General features: G+C 46.8%; 1 protein-coding gene across 1 annotated transcript; it reads left to right on the forward strand.

Moving 5' to 3' along the window:
* The first annotated feature begins 4,186 nt into the window (after positions 1-4,186).
* pane1 (proliferation associated nuclear element) lies at positions 4,187-24,940 on the forward strand. Its single transcript, XM_060849587.1, has 6 exons — positions 4,187-4,345; positions 6,279-6,358; positions 11,423-11,521; positions 19,111-19,190; positions 20,394-20,485; positions 24,572-24,940. The coding sequence occupies exons 1-6, from the start codon at positions 4,289-4,291 to the stop codon at positions 24,710-24,712; spliced, it is 549 nt and encodes a 182-aa protein (XP_060705570.1). The 5' UTR covers positions 4,187-4,288; the 3' UTR covers positions 24,713-24,940.
* The last annotated feature ends 307 nt before the right edge of the window (positions 24,941-25,247 follow it).

A 25,247-nucleotide genomic window follows, 5' to 3' on the forward strand; every position in this document is an offset into this window, starting at 1 on the left:
AGCATGTAGATGAGAGTAGGACAGTTGACGTGGTTTACATGGACTTCAGCAAAGCCTTTGGTAAAGGTTCCACATGGTAGACTGTTGGAGAAAATGCAGAGGTATGGGATTGAGGGTGATTTAGCAGTTTGGATTAGAAATTGACTTTCTGAAAGAACCTAGAGGGTGATGGTTGATGGAAAATATTCAGCCTGGAGTCCGGTTACTAGTGGTGTGCCACAAGGATCTGTTTTGGTACCACTGCTGTTTGTCATTTTTATAAATGGCTGAGACACAGGCATAAGTGGATGGGCTAGTAAGTTTGCAGATGACACTAAAGTCGGTGGAGTAGTGGACAGTGTGGAAGAATGTTACAGGTTGCAGGGGGACTTGGATAAACTGCAGAATTGGGCTGAGAGGTGGCAAATGGAGTTCAATGCAGCTAAATGTGAGGTGATTCACTTTGGGAAGAATAACAGGAGGGCAGAATACTGGTAGTGTGGATGTGCAGAGGGATCTTGGAGGCCATGTATATAGATCCCTGAAAGTTGCCACCCAGGTGGATAGTGCTGTTAAGAAGGCATACGGTGTGTTAGGTTTTATTGATCGAGGGATTGAGTTCCAGAGCCGCAATATCATGCTGCAACTATACAAAACGCTGGTGTGGCCGTACTTGGGATATTGTGTACAGTTACAGGATGGATGTGGAAGCATTGGAAAAGGTGTAGAAGAGATTGACCAGGATGTTGCCTGGTCTGGAGGGAAGGTGTTATGAGGAAAGGCTGAGAGACTTGGATCTGTTCTCATTAGAAGGAAGAAGGCTAAGGGGGATTTGATAGAGACATACAAGATGATCAGAGGATTAGATCGGGTAGACAGTGAAAGTCTTTTTCATAGGATGATGATGTCAGCTTGTACGAGGGGGCATTACTATGAATTGAGGGCTGATAGGTTTAAGACAGATGTCAGAGGCAGGTTCTTTACTCAGAGAGTGGTAAGGGCATGGAATGTCCTACCTGCCAATGTAGTCAACTCAGCCACATTCGGGAGATTTAAACAATCCTCGGATAAGCACATGGATGATGATGGGATAGTGTAGGGGGTGAGCTTAAATTAGTTCACAGGTCGGAGCAACATCGAGGGCCGAAGGGCCTGTTCTGCGCTGGTATTGTTCTATGTTCTATGATATCTGGATGGCATGGAGGAGTTGGACTGAAGGGTCTGTTTCGGCGCTTTACATCTCTATGACTCTACGAGTCTAAATTGACCTTCTGGAGAACAGGGAAAGAAATCTGCCATCCTTATCTGGTCAGGCCTGTGTGTGACAACAGACCCACAGCAATAACTGCCCTCTGGGGTAATAATCATAGCCAAGGGAGTGCAGATCCTACAAACAAATACTTTTTTTAAAAAACACAGAAATGCTGGCCTCTCTCAGAATCAAAGGAGACTTCGCAAGATTAATTTCTCATCAATCAGTTGACAGACAGGACCCAAATTCCCAATTATCCAGGGGATTTGGGAGATGTCAATGTTAATCCCAGGAGGGACAGGGCTCAGCAGAGACTCCTGTGAGAGTGTGAGCATTTGCTGGCACCTTTGGGAATGCAGGGAATGCTGGAAGAGGCAAGGATATAGCGCAGGAAGCATGCAGATCTGTTGGACCAGTGCCCACTTACCCGATGGGGATGGAGCTGTTTTCCTGATGGACTTGAGACCAGAGGACAGACAGGGTGTAGGGCTGGAGGTCTCACCAGGATGGCCACTTCCTCGTTGTTCTCTTCAAGGTGCCCTTGACCAGGTTAAAGCCATGGGTTCTGCAGTGAGTCACCAGCCCCCAGTCTCTCCATTCCTGGCCCAGTCCTGCGCTCTGTCTCTCTCTCTCTCTCTCTCTCTGCATAACATCAATCTGGCAAACGTCCAGCCTGCACAGACCCCTCCCTGAAGGCTTCTCTCAGCCAATCGGAGTTTATGTTTTGGGGCTGAATAGATCTTTTTCTCATCCCTCCGTTGCCAAGGTAACCGGCTCACCGAGCTGTTTCATGTGGTGCTGAGGAGAGAGAGAGAGAATGGGGGAGGGTGCAAGGGATTGGAGGGAAGAGAGAGGGGGACAGAGGGAGGAGGGGAGAGAAAGAATGGGAGAAAGGGAAGGAGAGAGAGGGACAGAGAGGGAAAGGGGAGGGAGAGAGGGAAGAGAGAGACAGAAAGACAGCAGGAGACAAGGACGGTAGGGAGAGAGAGTGAGTCGGAGGGAGACAGTGTGGGAGAGAGAAAGGGATAGAGAGAGTGCATGACAGAAAGGGAAGGAGACAGTGTATGAGAGAGTGAGTGTGGAAATGAGACAAAGGGATAAGGAGAGAAGGACAGAGAGAGTGAGGAAGAAAGAGGAAGAGAGATAACAGGGGAGAGAGAGTGGGAAAGGAGAGAAAGGGACAGAGAGAGGGAGATAGGAAAGGAGACTGAAATACAGTGTACAGGAGGGGGAGAGGGAGTGAGAGAAAGAGGGAGGAGGGAGACAGACAGTGAGGGAGAGAGGAAAGATATTGAAAGGGAGAGAAAGTGAGGAAAATAAATGGGGAGGGAGAGATGGTGGGGGAGTGGGAGAGAGAGAGAGAGAGAGAGAGAGATGAAACATCACATCAAAGGTTGACCTAGAAACGCTCAGAAACAGTGTCAACAAAGGCAGGCAGGGTCTGGAATTTTAAGTGATGGTTCCTTTCCTCTGGCACTGGTTGTTGTTCAGTGAATAGTCTGATTGTCCTGATTATTGATTATTGATAGTATGTTTCAGACTGATGGTGATGATTTGGAGATGCCGGTGTTGGACTGGGGTGTACAAACTTAAAAATCACACAACACCAGGTTGTAGTCCATCAGGTTTATTTGGAAGCATGAGCTTTCAAAGCGCTGTTCCTTCGTCAGGTGGTTGAAAGCTAGTGCTTCCAAATAAACCTGTTGGACTATAACCTGGTGTTGTGAGATTTTTAACTCAGGCTGATGGGTTTTAAATAATTTTGTACAGGAACACTTCAAATCCATAGCATTACTTTTAGTTACATACAGAACGAACAAGTAATGCTCACATCAGTTGGTGTTACTGGTTTAGCTGTTGCACATTCAAATCAGTGTGTCTGCTGGTTCATGCTCCGAGCCAGGGATTTGAACACAGTATATGCAGACTAATGCACTGGTGGGGAATTGAGGGAGCTCTGTCCTGCTAAACCGAGGCCCCATCTGGTTTTGTGCATAGATGATCCCACTGCACTATCTTGAAAGAAGAATAGGGTTCCTTCCTGATGTCTGGGTAAATGATTGCCCCTAAGTCAATACAAATGGAAAATGATTCAGTCATCGTTACCAGCCTGTGGACATATTTTTAAGGTGTCAGGAGAAAGATTTAAAAAGAGGAAGGGCAATTATTTTACACAGACTATGGTTTGTGTGTGGAACAAATGTCCAGAGGAATGATGAGGAGGTGCTGGTGTTGGACTGGGGTGGACAAAGTTAAAAATCACACATCACTAGGTTACAGTCCAACAGGTTTATTTGAAAGTACTAGCTTTCGGAGCGACGCTCCTTTATCAGGTAACTGGTGGGGTGGCATCAAAGGACACAAAATTTAAAGGAAAAAAAATGTGTCTGAGATTACGGACAACATGGACTTGGGGTAAGGCTGGGAGAAGGGGAGGGGAGGGTGAGGGATAGAGGTGAGGTAAGAGGGTAAGGGTGGGGGAGGTGGATGTGTAGAGGTAGGGTGGGGAGGAGGAGTGGTAGAGTTGAGGGACAGTGTGAGTGGGGGAGGGGTAGAGGTGGGGTAGAGGGGACGGTGGGGGAGAGGTAGAGGTGGTGGCTGGGGGGATGGTGGGGGAGGGGTAGAGGTGGGGGACGAGGGGATGGGAGGATGGCGGTGGAGGGGTAGAGGTGGGGATGGGGGGACAGTGGGGGAGGGGTAGAGGTGGGGGATGGGAGGGATGGTGGGGGAGGGGTAGAGGTGGGGGATGGTAGACGGTGGGGGAGGGGTAGAGGTGGGGGATGGAGGGACGGTGGGGGAGGGGTAGAGGTGGGGGATGGGGGGGCCGGCGGGGGAGGGGAAGGCGCTGCACTGTCGCTCCTCCGGCCTCTAGGTGCCGCTCTGACCGCGCTCCCCGGGACCCCGTGACGTCACGACCCGGTTTGAGCGGGCGGCGGGAACGGGAAAGGGAACAGCGGGAGCGCGCGGGCGGCGGGAACGGGAAAGGGAACAGCGGGAGCGCGCGGGCGGCGGGAACGGGAAAGGGAACAGCGGGAGCGCGCGGGCGGCGGTACCGAGATGTCGGTGTTGAAGCCGCAGAACAAACACCCGGATCTTAACAACGGCACCGTCCTGGTGGGTGAGGGCCTGAGGGCGGGGCGATACCCCCCTCCCCCACCCACTCACCCCCCTCCCCATCCCCTCCCCATCCCCTCCTCACCCCCTCCCCCCCTCCCCCCCCCCATCCCCTCCTCACCCCCTCCCCCCCTCCCCACCCCCTCCCCATCCCCTCCTCACCCCCTCCCCCCCTCCCCACCCCCCTCCCCATCCCCTCCTCACCCCCTCCCCTCCTCACCCCCCCCCCACTCACACCCTCCTCACCCCCCTCCCCCACTCTCTCACCCCCCTCCCCCACTCCTCACCCCTCCCCATCCCCTCCTCACCCCCTCCCCATCCCCTCCTCCCCCACTCCTCACCCCCTCCCCATCCCCTCCTCACCCCCTCCCCATCCCCTCCTCACCCCCTCCTCACCCCCTCCCCATCCCCTCCTCACCCCCTCCCCACCCCCTCCCCATCCCCTCCCCACCCCCTCCTCACCCCCTCCCCACCCCCTCCTCACCCCCTCCCCACCCCCCTCCTCACCCCCTCCCCACCCCCTCCCCATCCCCTCCCCACCCCTCCCCACCCCCTCCCCACCCCCTCCTCACCCCCTCCCCACCCCCTCCCCATCCCCTCCCCACCCCCTCCCCATCCCCTCCCCACCCCTCCCCATCCCCTCCCCACCCCCTCCCCATCCCCTCCCCACCCCCTCCCCATCCCCTCCTCACCCCCTCCCCATCCCCTCCTCACCCCCTCCCCATCCCCTCCTCACCCCCTCCCCTCCCCTCCTCACCCCCTCCCCTCCCCTCCTCACCCCCTCCCCTCCTCACCCCCTACCCTCCTCACCCCTCCCCCACTCACACCCTCCCCCACTCACACCCTCCTCACCCCCTCCCCCACTCACACCCTCCTCACCCCCCCCCACTCACACCCTCCTCACCCCCTCCCCCACTCCTCACCCCCCCTCCCCCACTCCTCCTCACCCCCCTCCCCCACTCCTCACCCCCCCCTCCCCCACTCCTCACCCCCTCCCCATCCCCTCCCCATCCCCTCCTCACCCCCTCCCCATCCCCTCCTCACCCCCTCCCCATCCCCTCCCCACCCCCTCCCCATCCCCTCCCCATCCCCTCCCCATCCCCTCCTCACCCCCTCCCCATCCCCTCCTCACCCCCTCCTCACCCCCTCCTCACCCCCTCCTCACCCCCTCCTCACCCCCTCCCCATCCCCTCCTCACCCCCTCCCCATCCCCTCCTCACCCCCTCCCCATCCCCTCCTCACCCCCTCCCCATCCCCTCCTCACCCCCTCCCCATCCCCTCCTCACCCCCTCCCCATCCCCTCCTCACCCCCTCCCCCACTCACACCCTCCTCACCCCCTCCCCCACTCACACCCTCCTCACCCCCTCCCCCACTCACACCCTCCCCCACTCACACCCTCCTCACCCCCCTCCCCCACTCCTCACCCCCCTCCCCCACTCCTCACCCCCCTCCCCCACTCACCCTCAATTCCCCCTCCCCCACTACTCACCCCTCCCCCACTCACCCCCCCACACTCACCCACCCACACTCTCCCACTACCCCACCACTCACTTTCCCCTCCCTCTGCCTTTGATCCCCTCCCTTTCCTATTCCCCCCTTTTCTCCGTGCTTCTCTCACATCTTTCTTCCCTCCTGGCAGACACGTGATGGGCTGAATGGCCTTCGCCTCGTTTTACGTTCCCTTGTCTCAGATTCTCTCTGATCCCGCTACCATTCTTACTGATAATCAAAGGGGGCGGATTGTGGGCTTTACTGAGGGGGAGGATCAGACTTGTCCATGATTCCCCCCCTGGTCTGTATGTGTTACTGAGGGGAATGGGGGAAGGCATCAAATATATCCATCAGGTGTACTGCCTTTAACAAATGGGAGGATGTTCTTGATTCATTGTTGGATAATTTGGAGCTGAAGAGTTTTTTTTCTTCTTTTTGCAGCTGGTGGGAGCTGATGGTCTTCATTTGGACCAACTCGCGGCTGCGATCCTGAAGGAGAACAAATCCTTTGAAGTGAACATGTAAGTTCTAAAGACAATCACAAGGACATCAAAATCATTGAGAAACTACTGTGTCGACATACCAGCAATCATTGGTACAGCTGAATATTTTTCTGTGCATGTGTCATTCAATGATTCCGTGTTTAGATCAGAGTGGTGCTGGAAAAGCACAGCAGGACAGGCAGCATCCGCGGAGCAGGAAAATTGACATTTCGGGCAAAAGCCCTTCATCAGGAGGGGATTGGCAAATAGATTGGACTTGTTTCAGATGGAGGAATTGTTGTTGCTAGTTCAAGTGACCAGCCACATGTTCTGTCCCTCAGTTAGATCAATCCTTTATACATACCTAGCCTCCTACCCCATAATACCTCCTGATGAAGGGCTCTGGCCCGAAACGTCGAATTTCCTGTTCCTTGGATGCTGCCTAACCTGCTGTGCTTTAACCAGCAACACATTTTCAGCTCTGATCTCCAGCATCTGCAGACCTCACTTTTTACTCCTACCCCATAAACCTTACTGAGGGGGTATGCCAATGTTTTGGAAGATTTTACACCTTTCCTTCCCCTTTTATGTGAATTTGGCACGAGTCAGTAAGGGCCCGCAGGAACCAAGGCGAAGTGACATATTGAATTCAAAATTGGCTGACAGGTAGGAGGCAGGATATAGAATTCCTACAGTGTGGAAACTGGCCCTTCGGCCCAACAAGTCCACAATGACCCTCTGAAGGTTAACCCACCCAGACCCATTCCCCTATCCTATACTTATCCCTGACTAATGTCCCTAACCTACACATCCCTGAATGCTATGGGCAATTTAGCACTGTCAGTTAACCTGCACATCTTTGGATTGTGGGAGGAAACTGGAGCACCCAGAGGAAACCCCACACAGTCACCCAAAGCTGGAATCAAACCCGGGTCCCTGGCGCTGTGAGGCAGCAGTGCTAACCACTGAGCCACCGTGCTGCCACAGATGATGGTTACAGAGATGCTTACAGAGAGTCTGTTTTCCAGTAGGGTTACGCAGGGCTAGGTGCAGGGAACCTTGGTGCTTGTGGTGTGTGTTAATGATTTGGACTTAGACAAAGTGGGTGTGTTTCAAGAAATTTGTAGATGGCACAAAAATTGTTGAGGTGGTGAGTGGTAACCATAAACTGCAGAGAGATACTAATGGTCTGGTCAGGTGGATAAAGCAGTAGCGAATGGAATTTAACTGGGAAAAGTGTGTTATAATGTACTTGGGGAGTGTTAGTATGGCAAGAGATTACAGTATGAATGATAGGAATGTGAAAAGAACTGAGGATCTGATGGACTTTAGTGTGCAAATCCACAGATGTCTCAGTCTTAGAGCAGGCAAATAAGATGCTGAACAAGTTAAATGGGATACTTTATCAGCTGAGACATACAGAATACAAATGTTGGAACAGGGCAGAATGCTGGTTGAGCCACAACTAGAGTACTATGTGCAGTTCTGATCACCACATTATAGGAAGGATGTGATTACACTAGGGAGGGTGCAGATTTACCAGGATGCTGCCAGGGCTGGAGAATTTAGAAGTCAGCATCTGAATGAGCGGTTGAGTCTGAAATTCTTGTAACATTTAAGACATTCACTTTCATTGCCATAGCCTCAATGACTGAGAGCTGGAAACTGATAATAATGTAGTCAGATCTTAGATCAGCATGGATACAATGGGCTGAATAGTCTCTTCTCTGCAACCATGTCCTGAAACAAACTCGCTACCACGGCCACATTTGCTTCCTCAGTGCCTGCCTCCGTAACCAACTCATCCCACACGGACTCTGGACCACCTTTAAACCAGCAGAGTTTGGCCGACCTGCCTAGCTCCTTTTCCACCCATCCACTCCACCCTCTCCTCCCTGACCTATCACCTTCATCCCCTCCCCCACTCACCCATTGTACTCTATGCTACTTTCTCCCCACCCCCACCCTCCTCTAGCTTATCTCTCCACCCTTCAGGCTCACTGCCTTTATTCCTGATGAAGGGCTTTTGCCCGAAACGTCGATTTCGCTGCTCGTTGGATGCTGCCTGAACTGCTGTGCTTTTCCAGCACCACTGATCCAGAATCTGGTTTCCAGTATCTGCAGTCATTGTTTTTACCTTGTAAACATAGAGTCCAGCACAGCCTGATGGGACCCAACTCTTGGGCTAGAAATAGCTTAAAAGAGGGCAGTGTTGTCAGGAAAAGTATTAAGCCTGAGCATGGGATCTGGTTAAATATTAACAAAGGTTTACCATTGAATTGATAAAGATGGAAAAAAACTAAATATGAGAGTAAGCTAGCCAGAAATATAAAAACCATAAGAGTTTGTATGAAAAAGGAAGAGAGTTGAGAAAGTAAATGTGGATCCGTTACACACGAGTGAAATAGCGATAAGGTGAAAAAGAGCTGAGATGGTAAACTCATTTTGTCGTCTTCACAGTTGTAGAAATTGTGGGAAGCCAGGAGTCTTAATGAGAATGAAAAACAAAAATTGACAGGTGAAGACAATGTATGGGAGAAATTAATGGGGGACTTAAAGCTGATAAATGTCCCGGGACTTGATGGTCTACATCCTTGGGCTTTAGAAAATTTGGCTGAAATGATAGTAGATGGGACATTGCCTTTGAACATCCAGAATTCCTTGCTTCTGTAGTGATCTGGAAAGCAAAGCAAAATGCACCCCTGCTGTTTCAGAAAAGAAGGGGTGAAGAAAATAGCCTGTTCCAGATGAGTAGGAAAAACGCTAGGTGGAGTTATTAAGAATATAGCATCAGCACATTTGGAAAATCATAACATAACTCAGCAGTGTGAACATGGCGTTGCGTAAAGGATATTATGTTTTATAAATCTAACAGTCCAGGGGTCTAACTAGCAAGGCCGTCTCTGACTCTTATTCAAGGTACATGCCGCATATTTGAATTGTAAGAAAATGTTTGATTAGGTGCTACATAGATGTTGCGCGGAGTTAGGGCTCATAGGCGTGATGGGAGGTCATTGTATTGAAACTTTTGTAACTGAGGGTAGATGTTGAGGGGCTGTTTCTCCATAACTGGGGTGTCCTGTGCCAGGGATCAATGTGGTGAAAGTGAGGACTGCAGATGCTGGAGATCAGAGTGGTGCTGGAAAAGTACAGCAAGGTCAGGCAGCAACCAAGGTCCAGGAAAGTCGACGTTTCGGGCAAAAGCCCTTCATCAGGAATTCCTTCATCAGATTTTCCTGCTCAGATACTGCCTGACGTGCTGTGCTTTTACAACACCACTCTAATCTTGCCAGGGCTCAATGTGCCAGACTAATGGCATCAAACATTTAAAACTAAGTGAGAAGTTCTCACTTGTGAATTGATGGGCTGAATGGCTTACCTCTGCTCCATGTCTTATGTGAATTATTCAGTTATTGAATATATTCAACACTAAAATTGATGGATTTTAGACAGTGTAGGAATTGAGGAAAATGCAGATAAGAAAGTGGGTTTATGTAGAAGCTCAACCAAGAACTGATTGTGGAGTAGACTGAGAAGGAGATGGTGTGGCCTGCTCCTCCTGTTTAATATAAAATTATACAAAGTTACTTCTTGCGGTAATCCTGAATAATCTGAAGCTGTTTTCATCAAAGTGTGGCTGATGGCAATGGATGGAAATAATAAGGATTACTTGGCTTTCCTTTCTGTGTTGTTGGTCTGTACTCAGCTTGACATTTGCACATGTGACTTAACAAGATTTAACTCTGTGTAATTTGCCCTTGTTTTGTTTGCTTTCCTCATAAATAAGGCAAACTTGGCAGAACAGTGGAGGAGGAGGATTATATCGTGGGTGGCAATCAGAAAAAAATCTTGTGTTTTAAACCTAGATCCTTTATACTGCAGGAGAGGATGAGGAAAATTGTCAAATGGGCAAATTAGAATCATAGAGATGTACAGCACGGAAACAGACCCTTCGGTCCAACTCGTCCATGCTGACCGGATATCCCAACCCAATCTAATCCCAGCAGCCAGCCCATATCCCTCCAAAGCCTTCCTATTCATATACCCATCCAGATGTCTTTTAAGTGTTACAATTGTACCAGCCTCCACCACTTCCTCTGGCAGCTCATTCCATACACGTACCACCCTCTGAGTGAAAAGGTTGCCCCTCTCACCCTAAACCTATGCCCTCCAGTCCCGGACTCCCCGACCCCAGAGAAAAGACTTTGTCTATTTATGCTATCTGTACCCCTCATGATTTTATAAACCGCTGTAAGGTCACCCCTCAGCCTCTGACTCTCCAGGGAAAACAGCTCCAGCCTATTCAACCTCTCCCTATAGCTCAAACCCTCCCGACCCTGGCTATATCCTTGTAAATCTTTTCTGAACTTTTTGTGGAGTGTTCAAATCCTAGAGGCAGAGTTCATGTCTGTTTGTTTTTGTCCGGTGATGGACTACTGTGTTGTTTGGACGGTTGCACATTATGCACTGGCTTACTGCGCGATCCGAAAAAGCCCTCAAATGAATACTTTAAAGTAATTGCAAGAAATGATTTTTAATAAGAAACATGGTTAGAGCTGTGTAAATCGGTATGTAGTGGCAATTCACTGAAAAGCTTTGCATACTGTATGCCAACTCAATAGCAAAGGAAGTTTTCCACCTGCCGCATAGCCTCTGTCCATCTGGAAGCGTGTTCATTTCCAGCCCTCTGCAAGTGCTGCTTTGAATCAACCATGAGGTGTTGTCATGTTATGTAAGACTGAGGACAATGGTCAGTTTCACACTGCCATTTCACTCTTGTAGAATGTCAGTCACACAACCTGCCATCCCAGCCATTGCATTTTTCTCCAAAATTGTGTTCATGAGACTTTTAACTAGATAAATTACAACTAAGATAAGCCCTTCCTGAAGAAGGGCTTATGCCCGAAACGTCGATTCTCCTGCTCCTCGGATGCTGCCTGGCCTGCTGTGTTTTTCCAGCACCACATTTCTCAACTCTGGTCTCCAGCATCTGCAGTCCTCACTTTCTCCAAATTGCAACTAACATCAACACACCTTCAGGTTTACTTGATAACTTACAGTTGGGGTGCTTGTATAACTCTCATACTTTTTCATTTCTTGTAGTCACTTAGCAAAACGCCTGCCATTACCTGCGGAGAATGAGCACAGCAGACCACGGATAGACCTCATTGTCTTCCTCATGGACTTGCGCAGTCAGCACAGGTGAGCTGAAGCTGTCTTTGAATGTGCAGACTGAATCCAGTTACCATAAAGTCTAGGCGGTGAAACATTGTCCCGTGGTGCTGGAGAGTAGCAGTTGCGGAGACCGGCAACCAGTGAGGCAGCTGTTCCCAATATCTGTTCCTCACCATACTTAAAGTGTGCCTGGGTGTTGCACTGCCTCGACAGCTATAACAATCAGATCCTCTGTAGGCACAGCTACATTTTATTGCAATGGTTTGGCAGCACAGTGCAGGGAACTTTTCGTCTTGATCAGCTTATTGTCCTAATTTAGGCAGAATGGAATGTTCTCTTTACACAGAAGTATTTAGCTTGTCTGCTGGGACGAACCTCAGTATATTGCAAGAATAAAGTAATTCAGATATCAGAATTGGCATTAACATTCGAATTTTAGTTCTGTACTGCGAGCATAAACCCAGACAATTCCAAATTAACATCAACATGTGTTACTGAATGAAACCATTGACAGGAATGTTGCCTCACATGATCACAACAATATAGATGCAAAGTCATCTTTTGAGTCTTTTCATTGAATGTGTGCAAATAACTGAATGCAACTGTTTTAAGTTGATTTAATGAAAACTCTGCACACCCGAATAGATGATGTAGCAGTCGGATGCTGTCGAGGTCCTGTGCTCATTAATATTTGCATCGGTTGCTATGAGAAACATGTTTTGAGCTTTAATTGTATTTCTTATACCGCAGACAATGCATTCATAATCTTTGAATGTGCAGCTGCCTATACAGATTTCCTTATACACCTTTGTCAAGCACTCAAGTTTACTTTTAAGGTGGGGCAAGCTCTGCTCCCATTTCTCGATGGAGAAATTCTTGTTTGAGAAATTCACTAGTGAGTTCTCCACAACTGTCAACTGCAAACCTACCTTTGTCGGTCAATATACGTGTTGGGATTCATATGATTGCATATACTATAAGACCATAAGAAATAGGAGCAGAATTAAGCCATTTAATCCAGCAAGTCCCACAGTGTCATTTGATCATGGCTGATCTGTTTCTCAACCCCAGTCTCCTGCCTTTTTACCGTAACCCTTGATCCCCTTACTAATCAAGAACCTATCTATCTCTGTCTTACATACACTCATTGAGGGGCATGGATGGGATAAATAGGAAGGGTCTGTTCCCTGGGGTGGGGGAGTCCAAAACTAGAGGGTATAGTTTTAGGGTGAGAGGGGGAAAGACTTAAAAGGGACCTGAACCATAACTTTTTCATGCAGAGGGTGGTGTGTGTATGGAATGAGCTGCCAGAGGATGTGGTGGAAGCTGGTACACAGACAACATTTAAAAGGCATCTGGATGGGTATATCAATTGGAAGGGTTTGGAGGGATAACAGCCAAGTGCTGGCAAATCAGACTAAATTAGGTTAGGATATCTGGTCGGCATGGACGAATTTGACTGAAGTGTTTGTTTCCGTGTTGTACAACTCTATGACTTGGCCTCCACAGCTTTCTCCAGCCATGAGTTCCACAGATTAACCCCCCCCCCCCGCTTGCTGAAGAAATTCCTCCTCTGTTCTAAATAATTGTACCTTCACACTGAGGCTGTCCCCTCGGGTCCTAGTCTCTCCTACTAATGGAAACGTCTTCTCCATGTCCATTCTCATCAAGATCTGCCAGTATTCTGTAAATTTCAGTCAGATCCCTCTTGTCTTTCTGAACTCCATTGAGTACAGACCCAAAGTCCTCAACTGTTCCTCATAGGACAAACCCTTCATCCCCGGGATCATTCTTGTAAAACTCCTCTGGATTCCCTCCAAGGCCTCACATCCTCCCTTACATATGGGCCCCAGAACTGCTCTCAATATTCCAAACTTCATCTGACCAAAGCCTTGTGCAATCTCAGCAGTACATCCCTGCTCTTGCATTCTAGCCCTCTTGAAATGCATTTGTCTTCTTCCAACTGAACCCTTATGTTATCCTTTCAGGAATCTGGAACTAGGACTCAGAAGTCACTTTGTGATTTAGATTTCACAAGCCTTTCCATGTTTAGAAAACAGTCTACACTTTCTTCCTGCTAAAGTGCATCACACTTTTCCCACAGTAAATTGCATCTGCCACTTCTTTTCCCACCCTCCTAGCCTGTGCAAGTGCTTCTGCAGATTCCCTGATTCCTCAACACGACTGATCCTTCTGCCTATCTTTGTGTCATCTGCAAACTTCCCAACAATGCTGTCATTTCCTTTATTCAACTTGTTAATGTATAACATGAACAGTTGTGGTCCCAACACTGACCCCTGCGGAACTCCACTTGTCACCGGCTGCCATCCTGAAAAGGACCCCATTATCCCCATTCTCTGCCTTCTGCTGGTCAGCCAGTCCTCCACCCATGGCAGTAACTCGCCCCTGATACCATGGACGATTCTCTTATTTAGCAGCCTCCTCTGTGACAACTTGTCAAAAGCCTTCTGGGAATCCAAATTAATCGCATCCACTGGCTCTCCTTTGTTTAACTTGCTTGTTAACTCCTCAAAGAATTCCAGTAGACTGTCTGGCATGATCTCCCCGTGATGAAGCTGTGCTGACTCAGCACTATTTTACCATGCACTTCCAAGTACCACTCAATCTCATCCTCCGGTAATGACACTCAAATCTTACCAGTGATTGAGGTCAGTCTAAGCGACGTATAATTTCTTCTGCCTCCACCCCTTCTTAAACGGACATGTTACATTAGCCATTATCCAGTCCTCAAGGGTTCTCCCTGACTCCAATGATTTCTGAAAGATCACCACCAATGCCTTTACAATCTCCAGTAATGTTCACAAACTGTACTACATAATAACAGTTTAAATTATTGTCCAGGTCTTCCAAAGAGTGGCAATCATTGTAGGATTGCCAGTCCTCTTGATTATTCTCCTGATTTGAGGCTGTTCTGCATTTCCTCCTGGATGCTGAGAGTCTGGCTTTATCATCAATGTGGTGTGCAGCGTTTCTTGTTACAGCAGACTAGAGTCGGGGGCTAGCAGGTTTGAGTGGGGCAGGCAGAATATTTGTCGTCTTTTGCTGCCATCTGGTATGTTGGAAGTTTAAACATGAGTGAATACATGAGTAGCTGAATGAAGTAAGTGGGTAGGATGGGTGCAGTGATGGTCGGGGGAGTTTTCAAGTGGGTGTAGTTAGGGGGGGTCTGGAAAGTAGTGGCAGTAGGGGTTTTGGTAGCAGTTGTGAAATTATCCAAGAGCTAGATTTTGTTTATCTGTTTCACATCTCCTGGATGACTGTCCAGGTAAGTCTCTCAGTACTGTCTAAAGTCTTTGGCTGTAGCACAGAATTGTCGATGTTCGCAGAGGATTGCACATCTGAAGTTGAAACCTCCTGGCTAGTTCCTACATAAGTCAGCATGTTGGGACCTCCACAAGGTACTGATATGCATTTCAGTCATATGTGCTATCTCTGATGATCTGGAGACCAGGAAATTTGTTTTAATGTCTTTTGACTGTCTTCACTTATTTCCCTAGTTGTTCTTATTTTTGCTTTACTTTGTATTTCTGAACAATGCACCCAATCCAAATCTCTTTCTGGTTTTATATGTTACAAAATAATCTGTATTTTCAAAGTACCTTTCATGATCTCAGGCTATGGCAAAGTACTTTACAGATTGATTTAAGTACTTTTTAAATGTTGTCACTATTATATTGAGTTGAATTGAATTAAACGTATTGTGACGTGTACCGAGGCACAGTGAAAAGCTTTGTCTTGCGAGCAATACAGGCCGATCACAGAGTTAAGTAGCATAGATATAATGTGACACAGCAAGCTTTGTCAAACAGCAAAGAGAGAAATAGCCAGTTATCCAGTTTTAGTTAACAGGTATCTGCAAAGAACTGGCTAAGAATTCATTTTTAAAAGCTTTTGCTATGATAATCAAACCAAAATCAATATAAATTAAACATATTAAACTGTGTTCAGTTAAAATTGTAAACTGTATTTTTAAGTACCTGGGACAACAAAGGTTCTATAGATCTCCAGTTTACTGATGGTTCCTAGCACAAATGGCACCATGTGCAGTCCCTTCAGAACTCTGTTCTTCTAAGGCAGAGTTGCTTCATTTGTGCAGGAGATTGGCACAAAATCCCATTTAATGTAAGTGTTTGTATACCTCACATCCAGCAAACGGCACACCTTTCCTGATCCTTCAATGCTGTACTCAAGGAATCACCCCTGCAACTATGCCACAACGTTTGGCGTCTTACACACGGAGCTTCCTCATTGCTATTGTTTTGTCATACAGTCACAGAGACGTACAGCACAGAAACTGAACCCTTGGTCCAACTCATCCATGCTGACCACGAATCTGAAATTAATCTCGTCCCATTTGCCAGCATTTGGCCCATATCCCTCTAAACCCTTCCTGTTCATGTACCCGTCCAGGTGCCTTTTAAATGTTGTAATTGTACCAGCTTCCACCACTTTGTCTGGCATCTCATTCCATACATGTACCACCCTTTGTGTCAAAAAAGCTGCCCTTTAGGTCTCTTTTAAATCTTACCCCTCTCATCTTAAACCTATGCCCTCTAGTTTTGGGTACTCCTAACCAGGCGAAAAGACCTTGTCTGTTCTGGCTATCGATGTTCCTCATGATTTTATAAACCTCTATAAGGTCACCCCTCAGCCTGACGCTCCAGGGAAAATGGCACCAGCCTATTCAGCATTACCTATAGCTTGAACTCTCCAATCCCAGCAACATTCTTGTAAGTCCTTTCTGAACCCTTTCAAGTGTTTAGACCACAAGACATTGGGCTGAATGGCTAAATTTCTGCTCCATCGAGCCTGCTGTACTTTTCAATCATGGCTGATAGCTTTCTCAACCCCATTCTCCCGCTTTCTCCCTGTAACCCTTGATCCCTTTGATATTCAAGGACCTGGCCTCCACAGCCTTCTGTGGCAATGAATTCCATAGATTCCGCACTCTCTGGCTGAAGACGTTTCTCCTTATCTCTGTTCTAACAGGTCTTCTCTTTACTCTAAGGCTGTGCCCTTGGGTCCTTGTCTCTCCTCCCAATGGAAACATCATCACCACATCCACTCTGTCCAGGCCATTCAGTATGTTTCAATTAGATCCCCCTCCATCGAGTATGGACCCAGAGACCTCAAACATTGCTCAAATGTTAAGCTTTTCATTCCTGAGACCGTTTGCGTGAACCTCCTCTGAACATGCTGCAGGACCAGTCCATCTTCCCTGAGATATGGGGCCCAAAACTGTGCACAATACGCGAAATGTGGTCTGACCAGAGCCTCAGAATATTCAAGTCCTCTCAAAGTAAATGCTATCATTGCATTTGCCTTCCTAACTACTGACTCAACCTGTGAGTTTACCTTGAGAGAATCCTGGACTAGAACTCCCAAGCCTCTTTGCATAGAATCACAGAGATGTACAGCACGGAAACAGACTCTTTGGTCCAACCCATCCATGCCGACCAGATATCCCAACCCAGTCTAGTCCCACCTGCCAGCACCCGGCCCATATCCCTCCAAACCCTTCCTATTCAAAAACCCACCCAAATGCCTCTTAAATGTTGTCATTGTACCAGCCTTCCCCCCCTTCCTCTGGCAGCTCATTCCATACACGTACCACCCTCTGTGTGAAAAAGTTGCCCCTTAGGTCTCTTTATATCTTTCCCCTCTCGCCCTAAACCTATGCCCTCTAGTTCTGGACTCCCCGACCCCAGGGAAAATACTTTGCCTATTTATCCTATCCATGCCTCTCATGATTTTATAAACCTCTATAAGGTCACCCCTCAGCCTCCGACGTTCCAGGGAAAACAGCCCCAACCTGTTCAGCCTCTCCCTGTAGCTCAAATCCTCCAACCCTGGCAACATCCTTGTAAATCTTTTCTGAACCCTTTCAAGTTTCACAACATCTTTCCGATAGGAAGGAGACCAGAATTGCTCACAATATCCCAACAGTGGCCTAACCAATATCCTGTACAGCTACAACATGACCCTCCCAACTCTTATACAGACTTAAATTTTCTTCCCATTTAGAAAAGAGTCCATGCCTCTATTCTTACCAAAGTGTTTGACCTCATATTTTCCCACGATGTACTCCATCTGCCACTTCTTTGCCTACTCTCCTAACCTGTCCAAATCCTTGTGCAGCCTTCCTGTCTCCTCAATGCTACCTATCCCTCTATCTCTCTTTGCATTGCCTGCAAACTTAGCCAGAAGGCCCTCAGTTCCTTCATCTAGATCGTTAACATATAAAGTGGAATATTGTGGTGCCAACTTGCGGGACACCACTTGTCACCGGCTGCCACCCTGAGAAAGACCCTTTTATACCCACACTCTCCTGTCTGCTGGAAAGCGGAAAGTTGTCTCCTTCAACGGGGAAACCGTTAGACTGCTCAAGCGCGATATTCATTATGACAGCTGGTTGTAATTTTACCCCTCCGATTTGTGGTTTCCATGAACTTCCATTCACTAACAACCGAAACTACAGGCTGATTTTACCCCAGATATCTGATGTCACAACCAGGAATTCCAATCAGCAAACCCTTCTCAGAAAGCTGGGCCTTTCAGTTCCTTTTCCAAATAAGGACTGTCAAAAATAAAACAGGAAAACAGGGGCTTTGACAGAAAACACAGCTTGCAAATTGGATGCCATCACACAGTGAACACGTTGATGGGATAAACTATAATTTTATTCTATAATCTTAATGAATTGCATAGAATCCCAACAGTGTGGGGACAGGCCACTCAGACCAATAACTCCACACCGATCCTCCGAAGAGTAACCCACCCACACCCAGCCTCCTACCCTTTTCCCTGTAATCCTCACTTTCCCATGGCTAACATACCTACACATTCCTGAACCCTATGGGAAATTTAGTGTGGCCAGTTCACCCTGACCTGCACGCCTGTGGACTGAGAGAGGAAACCAGAGCACCCAGAGGAAACCAATGCCTACACGGGGAGAATGTGCAAACTCCACACAGACAGTCGCCCGAGGCTGGAATCGAACCTGGGTCCCTGGCGCTGTGAGGCAGCAGTGCTAACCACTGAGCCACTGTGTTGCCCTTGATGTGAATTTTCTCCTTTGATATATTGGGACCAATGCGTGAGATAAACTTTGGAGGGCCATTATCCCTGTCGTGTTAATCAGTGGCAAAATCTGAATGTAGACAATAAGAACCAAATCATCCACGTGGGCTGTAAGGTTTGACTCTGATTATTACTCCTCAGTAATTATGCACGCAGGCTGCAAATGCATGTTTGAGACCTCAACAGTGTCATTGTCATCAAATGGATAACTTATCTGTGATGGGTTAAAATGAGCATGGAATGGATGAATGAGGAATTTGATGAATAAAGACATTCTGGTACAGAATGCTGACAGGAGTTTGTTCTGAATGCTGGCTGTCACTTTTGGCTTTATTGTTAAAACATTGTCAACAAAAATGATTTGCAACTCTAAAAACTATGGATCTGTTTATAATCGGCTGTAAACTTTAAAGTATGTTAGTTATGTTTCTGTGTCATATTCACAACATTGCACGGTCTCTGTTTCCCCATTTTGATATAATTCTGCACTAAACCGCACTTTATATTTATTTTAGTGTTGAAACTGTGAAGGCATCCCTGGCTTACGTGGATGTGAATTATTTCCTCGGGAAAGTTTGCTTCCTTGCAGTTGGGGGTAAGTTTGAAATGAAAATTGAGTGAAAATCTTGGAAAGACTTTCATAACACTTAAGAGCAAAAATAGGCCATCCAGCCCACTGAGTCTGCTCCCCCAATCAATGAGATTGTGGCTGATCTGATAATCCTCAACTCCACTTTCCTGCCTTTTCCCATAGCCCGTGATTCTCCCTTACAGAGATAAAACTCTGCCTATATTAACCTTGCATATACTGAATGACTGAGCCTCAAAACCCCTCTGTGGTAAAGACTTCCACAGACTCACCACCCTCTGAGAGACAAAGTGTCTCCTTGTCTCTGTTTTAAATATATGATCCCTCGTTACGTCCCCTGGTGCTACATTCTCCCACAAGAAGCAACAACCTTTCTGCATCGACCTTGTCAAGTCCCCTAAGAATCTTGCATATTTCAGTAAGACCGTCTCTCACTCTTTTCTTTTCCAACGAGTTTAGGTCCAATCTACTTAACCTCTGCCTCAGGAATAATCCCTTCATACACAGCCGAGTAAATATTCTCTGGACTGCCTCCAATTCCAGTGCAGACGAACCTCGGTTCTCCGAATGACACAGGCGGGGAGTATTTCGTTGAGTCTAATTTTTAGGGTTTGGTGGGGAAGTGGACTTTTTTTAAATTTGGGAATTGGACAATGCTGACCGTGCCAGCACTTATTGCCCATCCCTAATTCCCTTGGAGAAGGCAGTGGTGAGCTGCTGCCTTGGAGAAGGCAGTGGTGAGCTGCTGCCTTGGAGAAGGCAGTGGTGAGCTGCTGCCTTGAAATGCTGTAGTCCATGGGGTGTAGATATACCCAGAGTTCTGTTAGGAAGCAATTTCCAGGATTTTGACCCAGGGACAATGAAGGAAGGGTGGTGTGTGTGGCTTGAAGGGGCACTTGTAGCTGGTTTCTGCTGCCCTTATCCTTCTGGATGATCCTGGGTTTGGAAGGTGCTGTTGGAGAAGCTTGGGTGAGTTGAGAAGTAAATGAGGGATAGATGAACAAGAATGAGTAAGGGACAGGACTGGGTGCAAAGCATGGGGATAAAAATTCCTGCATTTATAAGGTCCTGTTTTTGTATGGACTGCGAAATGATCAGAGAGAAGTCCACATGCGTGATGCTTTTGAATTGACCAGGGTAAATGAGCAGTGGAATGATATCCTCTTGAGATTTTGGCATTCCAGTTCAGATATGCCTTCTCTGGTGCAGGCCGGGCTGTGAAACACCAATCAATAGAGATGTATACCCTGAAGCAACTGGCAGATTCCTACTCGAGCCCCCTGATTCCTGCTGAGCTGGAGGTAAGGACAGATCATCATTGCGTTGGTTGTGATGTCAGAGTGCTATATGTCGGACATCACTTCCTCGTCTGGATTATTATGTAGCTCTGATTCTTGCTGGATTCAATTGGTTTTTCATCTGTTCTACGAGCTTGGCTGTCTTTTGAGACATATGGAATTATAAATCTGTTTGAGAGAGGGAAGAAGATAAACTAACGACCACTTAGTTCATTTTTATTCTATATCTCGAGGTATTGATGACACTTTTCGGGAGCTGGTGTCCGCCAGTTTTTGCCCATCCCTACTTCCCTTGGAGAAGGCAGTGGTGAGCTGCTGCCTTGGAGAAGGCAGTGGTGAGCTGCTGCCTTGAAATGCTGCAGTCCATGGGGTGTAGATATACCCAGAGTTCTGTTAGGAAGCAATTTCCAGGATTTTGACCCAGGGACAATGAAGGAATGGTCCAAATCAGGGTGGTGTGTGTGGCTTGAAGGGGCACTTGTAGCTGGTTTCTGCTGCCCTTATCCTTCTGGATAATCCAACAGCTTTTGGAAAGGAGTTGCTGTTTTCAGCAATGGCAGTAGGATTATTTCTGTAACTGCAGCTTCCTCATTTAAAGATGGCACCATCTTGCAGTTTAAATGTGATGCGGGAAGCTTAGTTTAATGTTAGTTTTCCCAGGTACGCTGACCATATCACAGCTCTAACTCACCCAACTCCTCCACTGTCGCTAAACGGCACTGACGTCCCAGTACTGGATGGACTGAAATTTCTTCCAATTAAATATTGGGAAGATAGGAATCATTGTTTCCTGTTCCTGACCAAACCCCAGTGCTGAATTCAAGGAGCAGGAGAATCGACGTTTCGGGCACAAGCCCTTCTTCAGGAATCTGAGGACTGCAGATGCTGGAGGTCAGAGTTGAGGACTGCAGATTTCCGAAACGTCGATTCTCCTGCTCCTTGGATGCTGCCTGACCTGCTGCTCTTTTCCAGCAACACATTTTCAGCTCTGATCTCCAGCCTCTGCAATCCTCACTTTCTCCCAGTGCTGATTTGCCTGCTTTACTTCTCTTCCTGGCAATAGTCTGAGTTCAGTCAACCTTGCAGTGACATTTCATCCTGAGCTGAGAGTCTAATTTCCTATCCATGCCATTAGTAAGGCTCCCTAATTCCTCCTCCTTCCTGACTGCATCCCACCTCAGCTCATAGTTTGCTGAAACCCTAAGTTTTGCCTTGGTTTCTTCTCGATTTGACTATTGCAATGCGTTTGTAGCTGGTTTACCCTCCGTGAATATTAAATCATTCAACACTCACTGTCTTCACTTGCAGCAGGTCCAGTTTATCTGTCACCCCTGTACATTGTCACCCCATGGAGCAGTGTTTGACTTTAGAATTCTCTTCCTTGTTTTCAAATCCCACCATGTCCCTCACTGCCACCTTTCATCCCCAAACCAGATACCTTGTGAGGTCTCTACACTGTTCGAATTACAGCCTCTGGTGTGTTCACAATTATTATCGCTCCACCATTGATGGCTGTGCCTTCAGTTACCAGAACCCAATCACTGGAATCCCCTCCCTGACCCAGTCTTTATACCTTTAAGATGTTCCTTCAAACCAAGCATTGGGCTCTCTTGATACTTTCTGTGGCTCTGCATCCTGTTTTATTGTAATGTTCACATGGAACTCCCCGGGACATTACGTTATAAATATAACCTGGTTTGTTTTCAGAATTCCTGGTGTTATAGACCAGACAAAGCCCCCTCAAAATATTCAGAAGTTAGTCTAGACCCTAACCTTTTATTATTTTAACAGTAAGTACCAGGCGTTGCGTTCTGGATGCAATTCGATTGGTTAAACTATCAGATTTGAAGGGAAACACACTTTATTCATCCACTGTAGTTAAAACATGACAAAAGAACGAAGAAATTGGAATAACTTAGTTCTGTTGGAAAATTTAATAGAATAGATTATTTGACTACTGACTGTTCTAATATAGTAACATCCCATAAACACACTCTTGGCAAATACAAATTCAGTAAAACATTGTCTGCCAGATACTTCTGTAGTTCAGAAGGAAAAACAGGAGAAGACTCAGAGAGAGAAAGAGAGAGAGAAAAAAAAATAAAAAAACAGGAAAAGATGTACTGCAGCTTCCAAACAGAGTTTGAAGACCCCAGCAGCAGCTGCTGCTGAAAATCAAAAACTAAAAATCCTGGTTCTGTGGGAGCTTGACCCCACCCGTTCAGGCTTCTTCTATTGTTCCAACTTTTAAAAAAACCAAGGCGCCTCAAACTGTATATTTTACGTGCTTTAAGTGAACAGCTCGGCATCTCTGACTTAAAACCTCACTTTAAAAACAAAACAAGGACAAAATGCCCCTTTCAAAGACATCGTATTATCGTACTGGTCCCTCAGTCGTGCTGCTGTGGGGAGATCTCAAGCAGAGAGCAAGTGGAGATCTGCAAGAAGATTGTCCTGAGTTTAGATTAGATTCCCTACAGTATGGAAACAGGCCCTTCAGCCCAACAAGTCCACACTGACCCTTGGAAGAGTAACCCACCCAGACCCATTCACTCCTGACTAATGCATCTAACACTATGGGCAATTTAGCATGGCTAATTCACCCTAACCTGCACATCTGTAGACTGTGGGAGGAAACCCACGCAGGCACTGGGAGAATGTGAAAATTCTACACAGACAGTTGCCCGAGGTTGGAATTGAATCTAGATCCTGGTGCTGTGAGGCAGCAGTGCTAACCCCTGAGCCAACCCTGTGCTGCCCTTATATGGCAATGTGTCTTGAAGTCACCTTGGAACAGGTTTAGTACCTGATTAGTTCAAAAGCAGAATTAGAAGTGATTTTGGTATTGATGCTACATAAAATCGCTTATAGAGGAAGGAAAAGGACAAGCTGAAATGTTCTGTTTGAGTGCCAATAATAGAAAATTTACATCATTTGTCAATCACATTTACTCTGTATACTTAAAGCTAGGCTCACTCAGTGGATGTCTGGACACTTTAATGTTACAGGTTTTTTCCAGTGAGTCACTTGAACATTTTTTTTCAACCACTCTCGATGTGAATTTAAAAACTTGTTTTATCACAAGGCCAGGGAGGGAGGGAGGGAGGATGAAAGTAGAAAAGTGATTAGCTGGCCTCATTATTGACCTGTTCTGAGGAAGGGTCGCTGAATCTGAAATGTTAACTCTGATTTGTCTTCACAGGTGCTGCCAGACCTACTGAGCTTTTCCAGCAACTTCTGTTCTTGTTTCTCATTGTTGTGTCAATGTTTTACTAGTTCAGGCACGCTGACAAGTACGTTCAGTATACCTGGAAAAATCATGATGTGCAGTTGCCTGGGGTGGGCAGAGTTACAAATCTCTGATTTTTATCTTTACCCGGGGAAGGATTTTTAACTTTACTTGGAGAAGGAGCTGGACTGGTTGTTAACAGTACATTTTCAAAGTTATTTTTGGGATTTTTTCTCCATCTTAGATGGATTTAGATGCTCTTTGTATCTAATGTAACCATTCAAAGTGCTAAACTAGTGTGGGTGCCCAATTTCTGCTTTTCAAAGCATTTTTGAGAGGAAATTTATTTTGCAAAACACTATCACAATCCTCCAACTATTTTACCCAGTTCAAATCTGAAATACCTACAAGTTTCCTTGCATTGCTGTGAGGATTGCTGGTGTTTGATAAGAGTTTTGGGCTGAATTTCAATTTTTGGACCTAGCCCTATATGCAAATTTTGAAATGGATTTAGTTTGGGATTTCAAAGAGCTCCTGTCCATGAGATTGCTGCATGGCATTTTAGAGTTGCACTTGGTCATCTCAGGAGGGAAACCCGCTGAGTGGGTCAATCAGCAGTGTCAGCTTGGTCTCAGAAAATAGTTTGGAGGAGAATTAAAGACAGCTGCTTGCCGTCTTATCTTGAAATCACGCAGGATGCAGGGAGACCGAAGGAGGGTCAAAGGTACGGTGTTCCCAAAACACTAATGTCTGCATGTACCTGAGCACAAAATGGATCTTGACAGTGTTCTGGAATTTCTGATTTGACCTTTGTATTCAAACAGGATGACACTGGAGTGGAATAACCTTGTATCGTTTAGTCCGCAGAGAGAAGATCAGCGATAGCCCAGAGACTCATTCAGATATTGAAGGTAGCAGCAGGCTTGGTACCAGGCATGTCTGCCCTCGCTCTCAGCTCCTTGATCAGACCTTCCTTCAAGACTGAAACAGAGAGATGCTGAGCAGTATAATGAAATGGCAGCTCTTCTGTTCAAGATTGAGGATCCACTTTGTGTTTTGTCCCGTTCACTTAGACATGTGCAACGGCAGTTTACCTTTTGTTTAGTCGGGAAAGGAAAAATGATGATAACATAGATTTCCTCAGCTGTGGAATCCTCTGATGAGATTGCTTCACTGAAAATATCTGTAAATAATTCATCGTGCAATAGAAATAAAATATGTTTTGTCCAGTTTGTTTCATTCAGATCAACTGCCATACACCTCTGTTGGTTTCCTTATTCTTAAGTCACGTTGAGGTTGTACAGGACATTGGTGAGGCCTCTTCTGCAGTACTGTGCCCAGTTCTGGTCTCCTTGTTATAGGAAGGATATCATTAAGCTGGACAGGGTTGAGGAGAGATTTACCAGGATGTTAGTGGGTATGGAGGATTAAGTTATGAAGAAAGTCTGGATCGACTGGGACTTTTTCCATTGGAGCGCAGGAGGTTGAGAGGTGACCTTATAGAGGTTTATAAAATCATGAGGTGTATAGATAGGG

Source organism: Hemiscyllium ocellatum, chromosome 33 (genome assembly GCF_020745735.1).
Source record: "Hemiscyllium ocellatum isolate sHemOce1 chromosome 33, sHemOce1.pat.X.cur, whole genome shotgun sequence".
Taxonomy (NCBI): Eukaryota; Metazoa; Chordata; class Chondrichthyes; order Orectolobiformes; family Hemiscylliidae; genus Hemiscyllium; species Hemiscyllium ocellatum.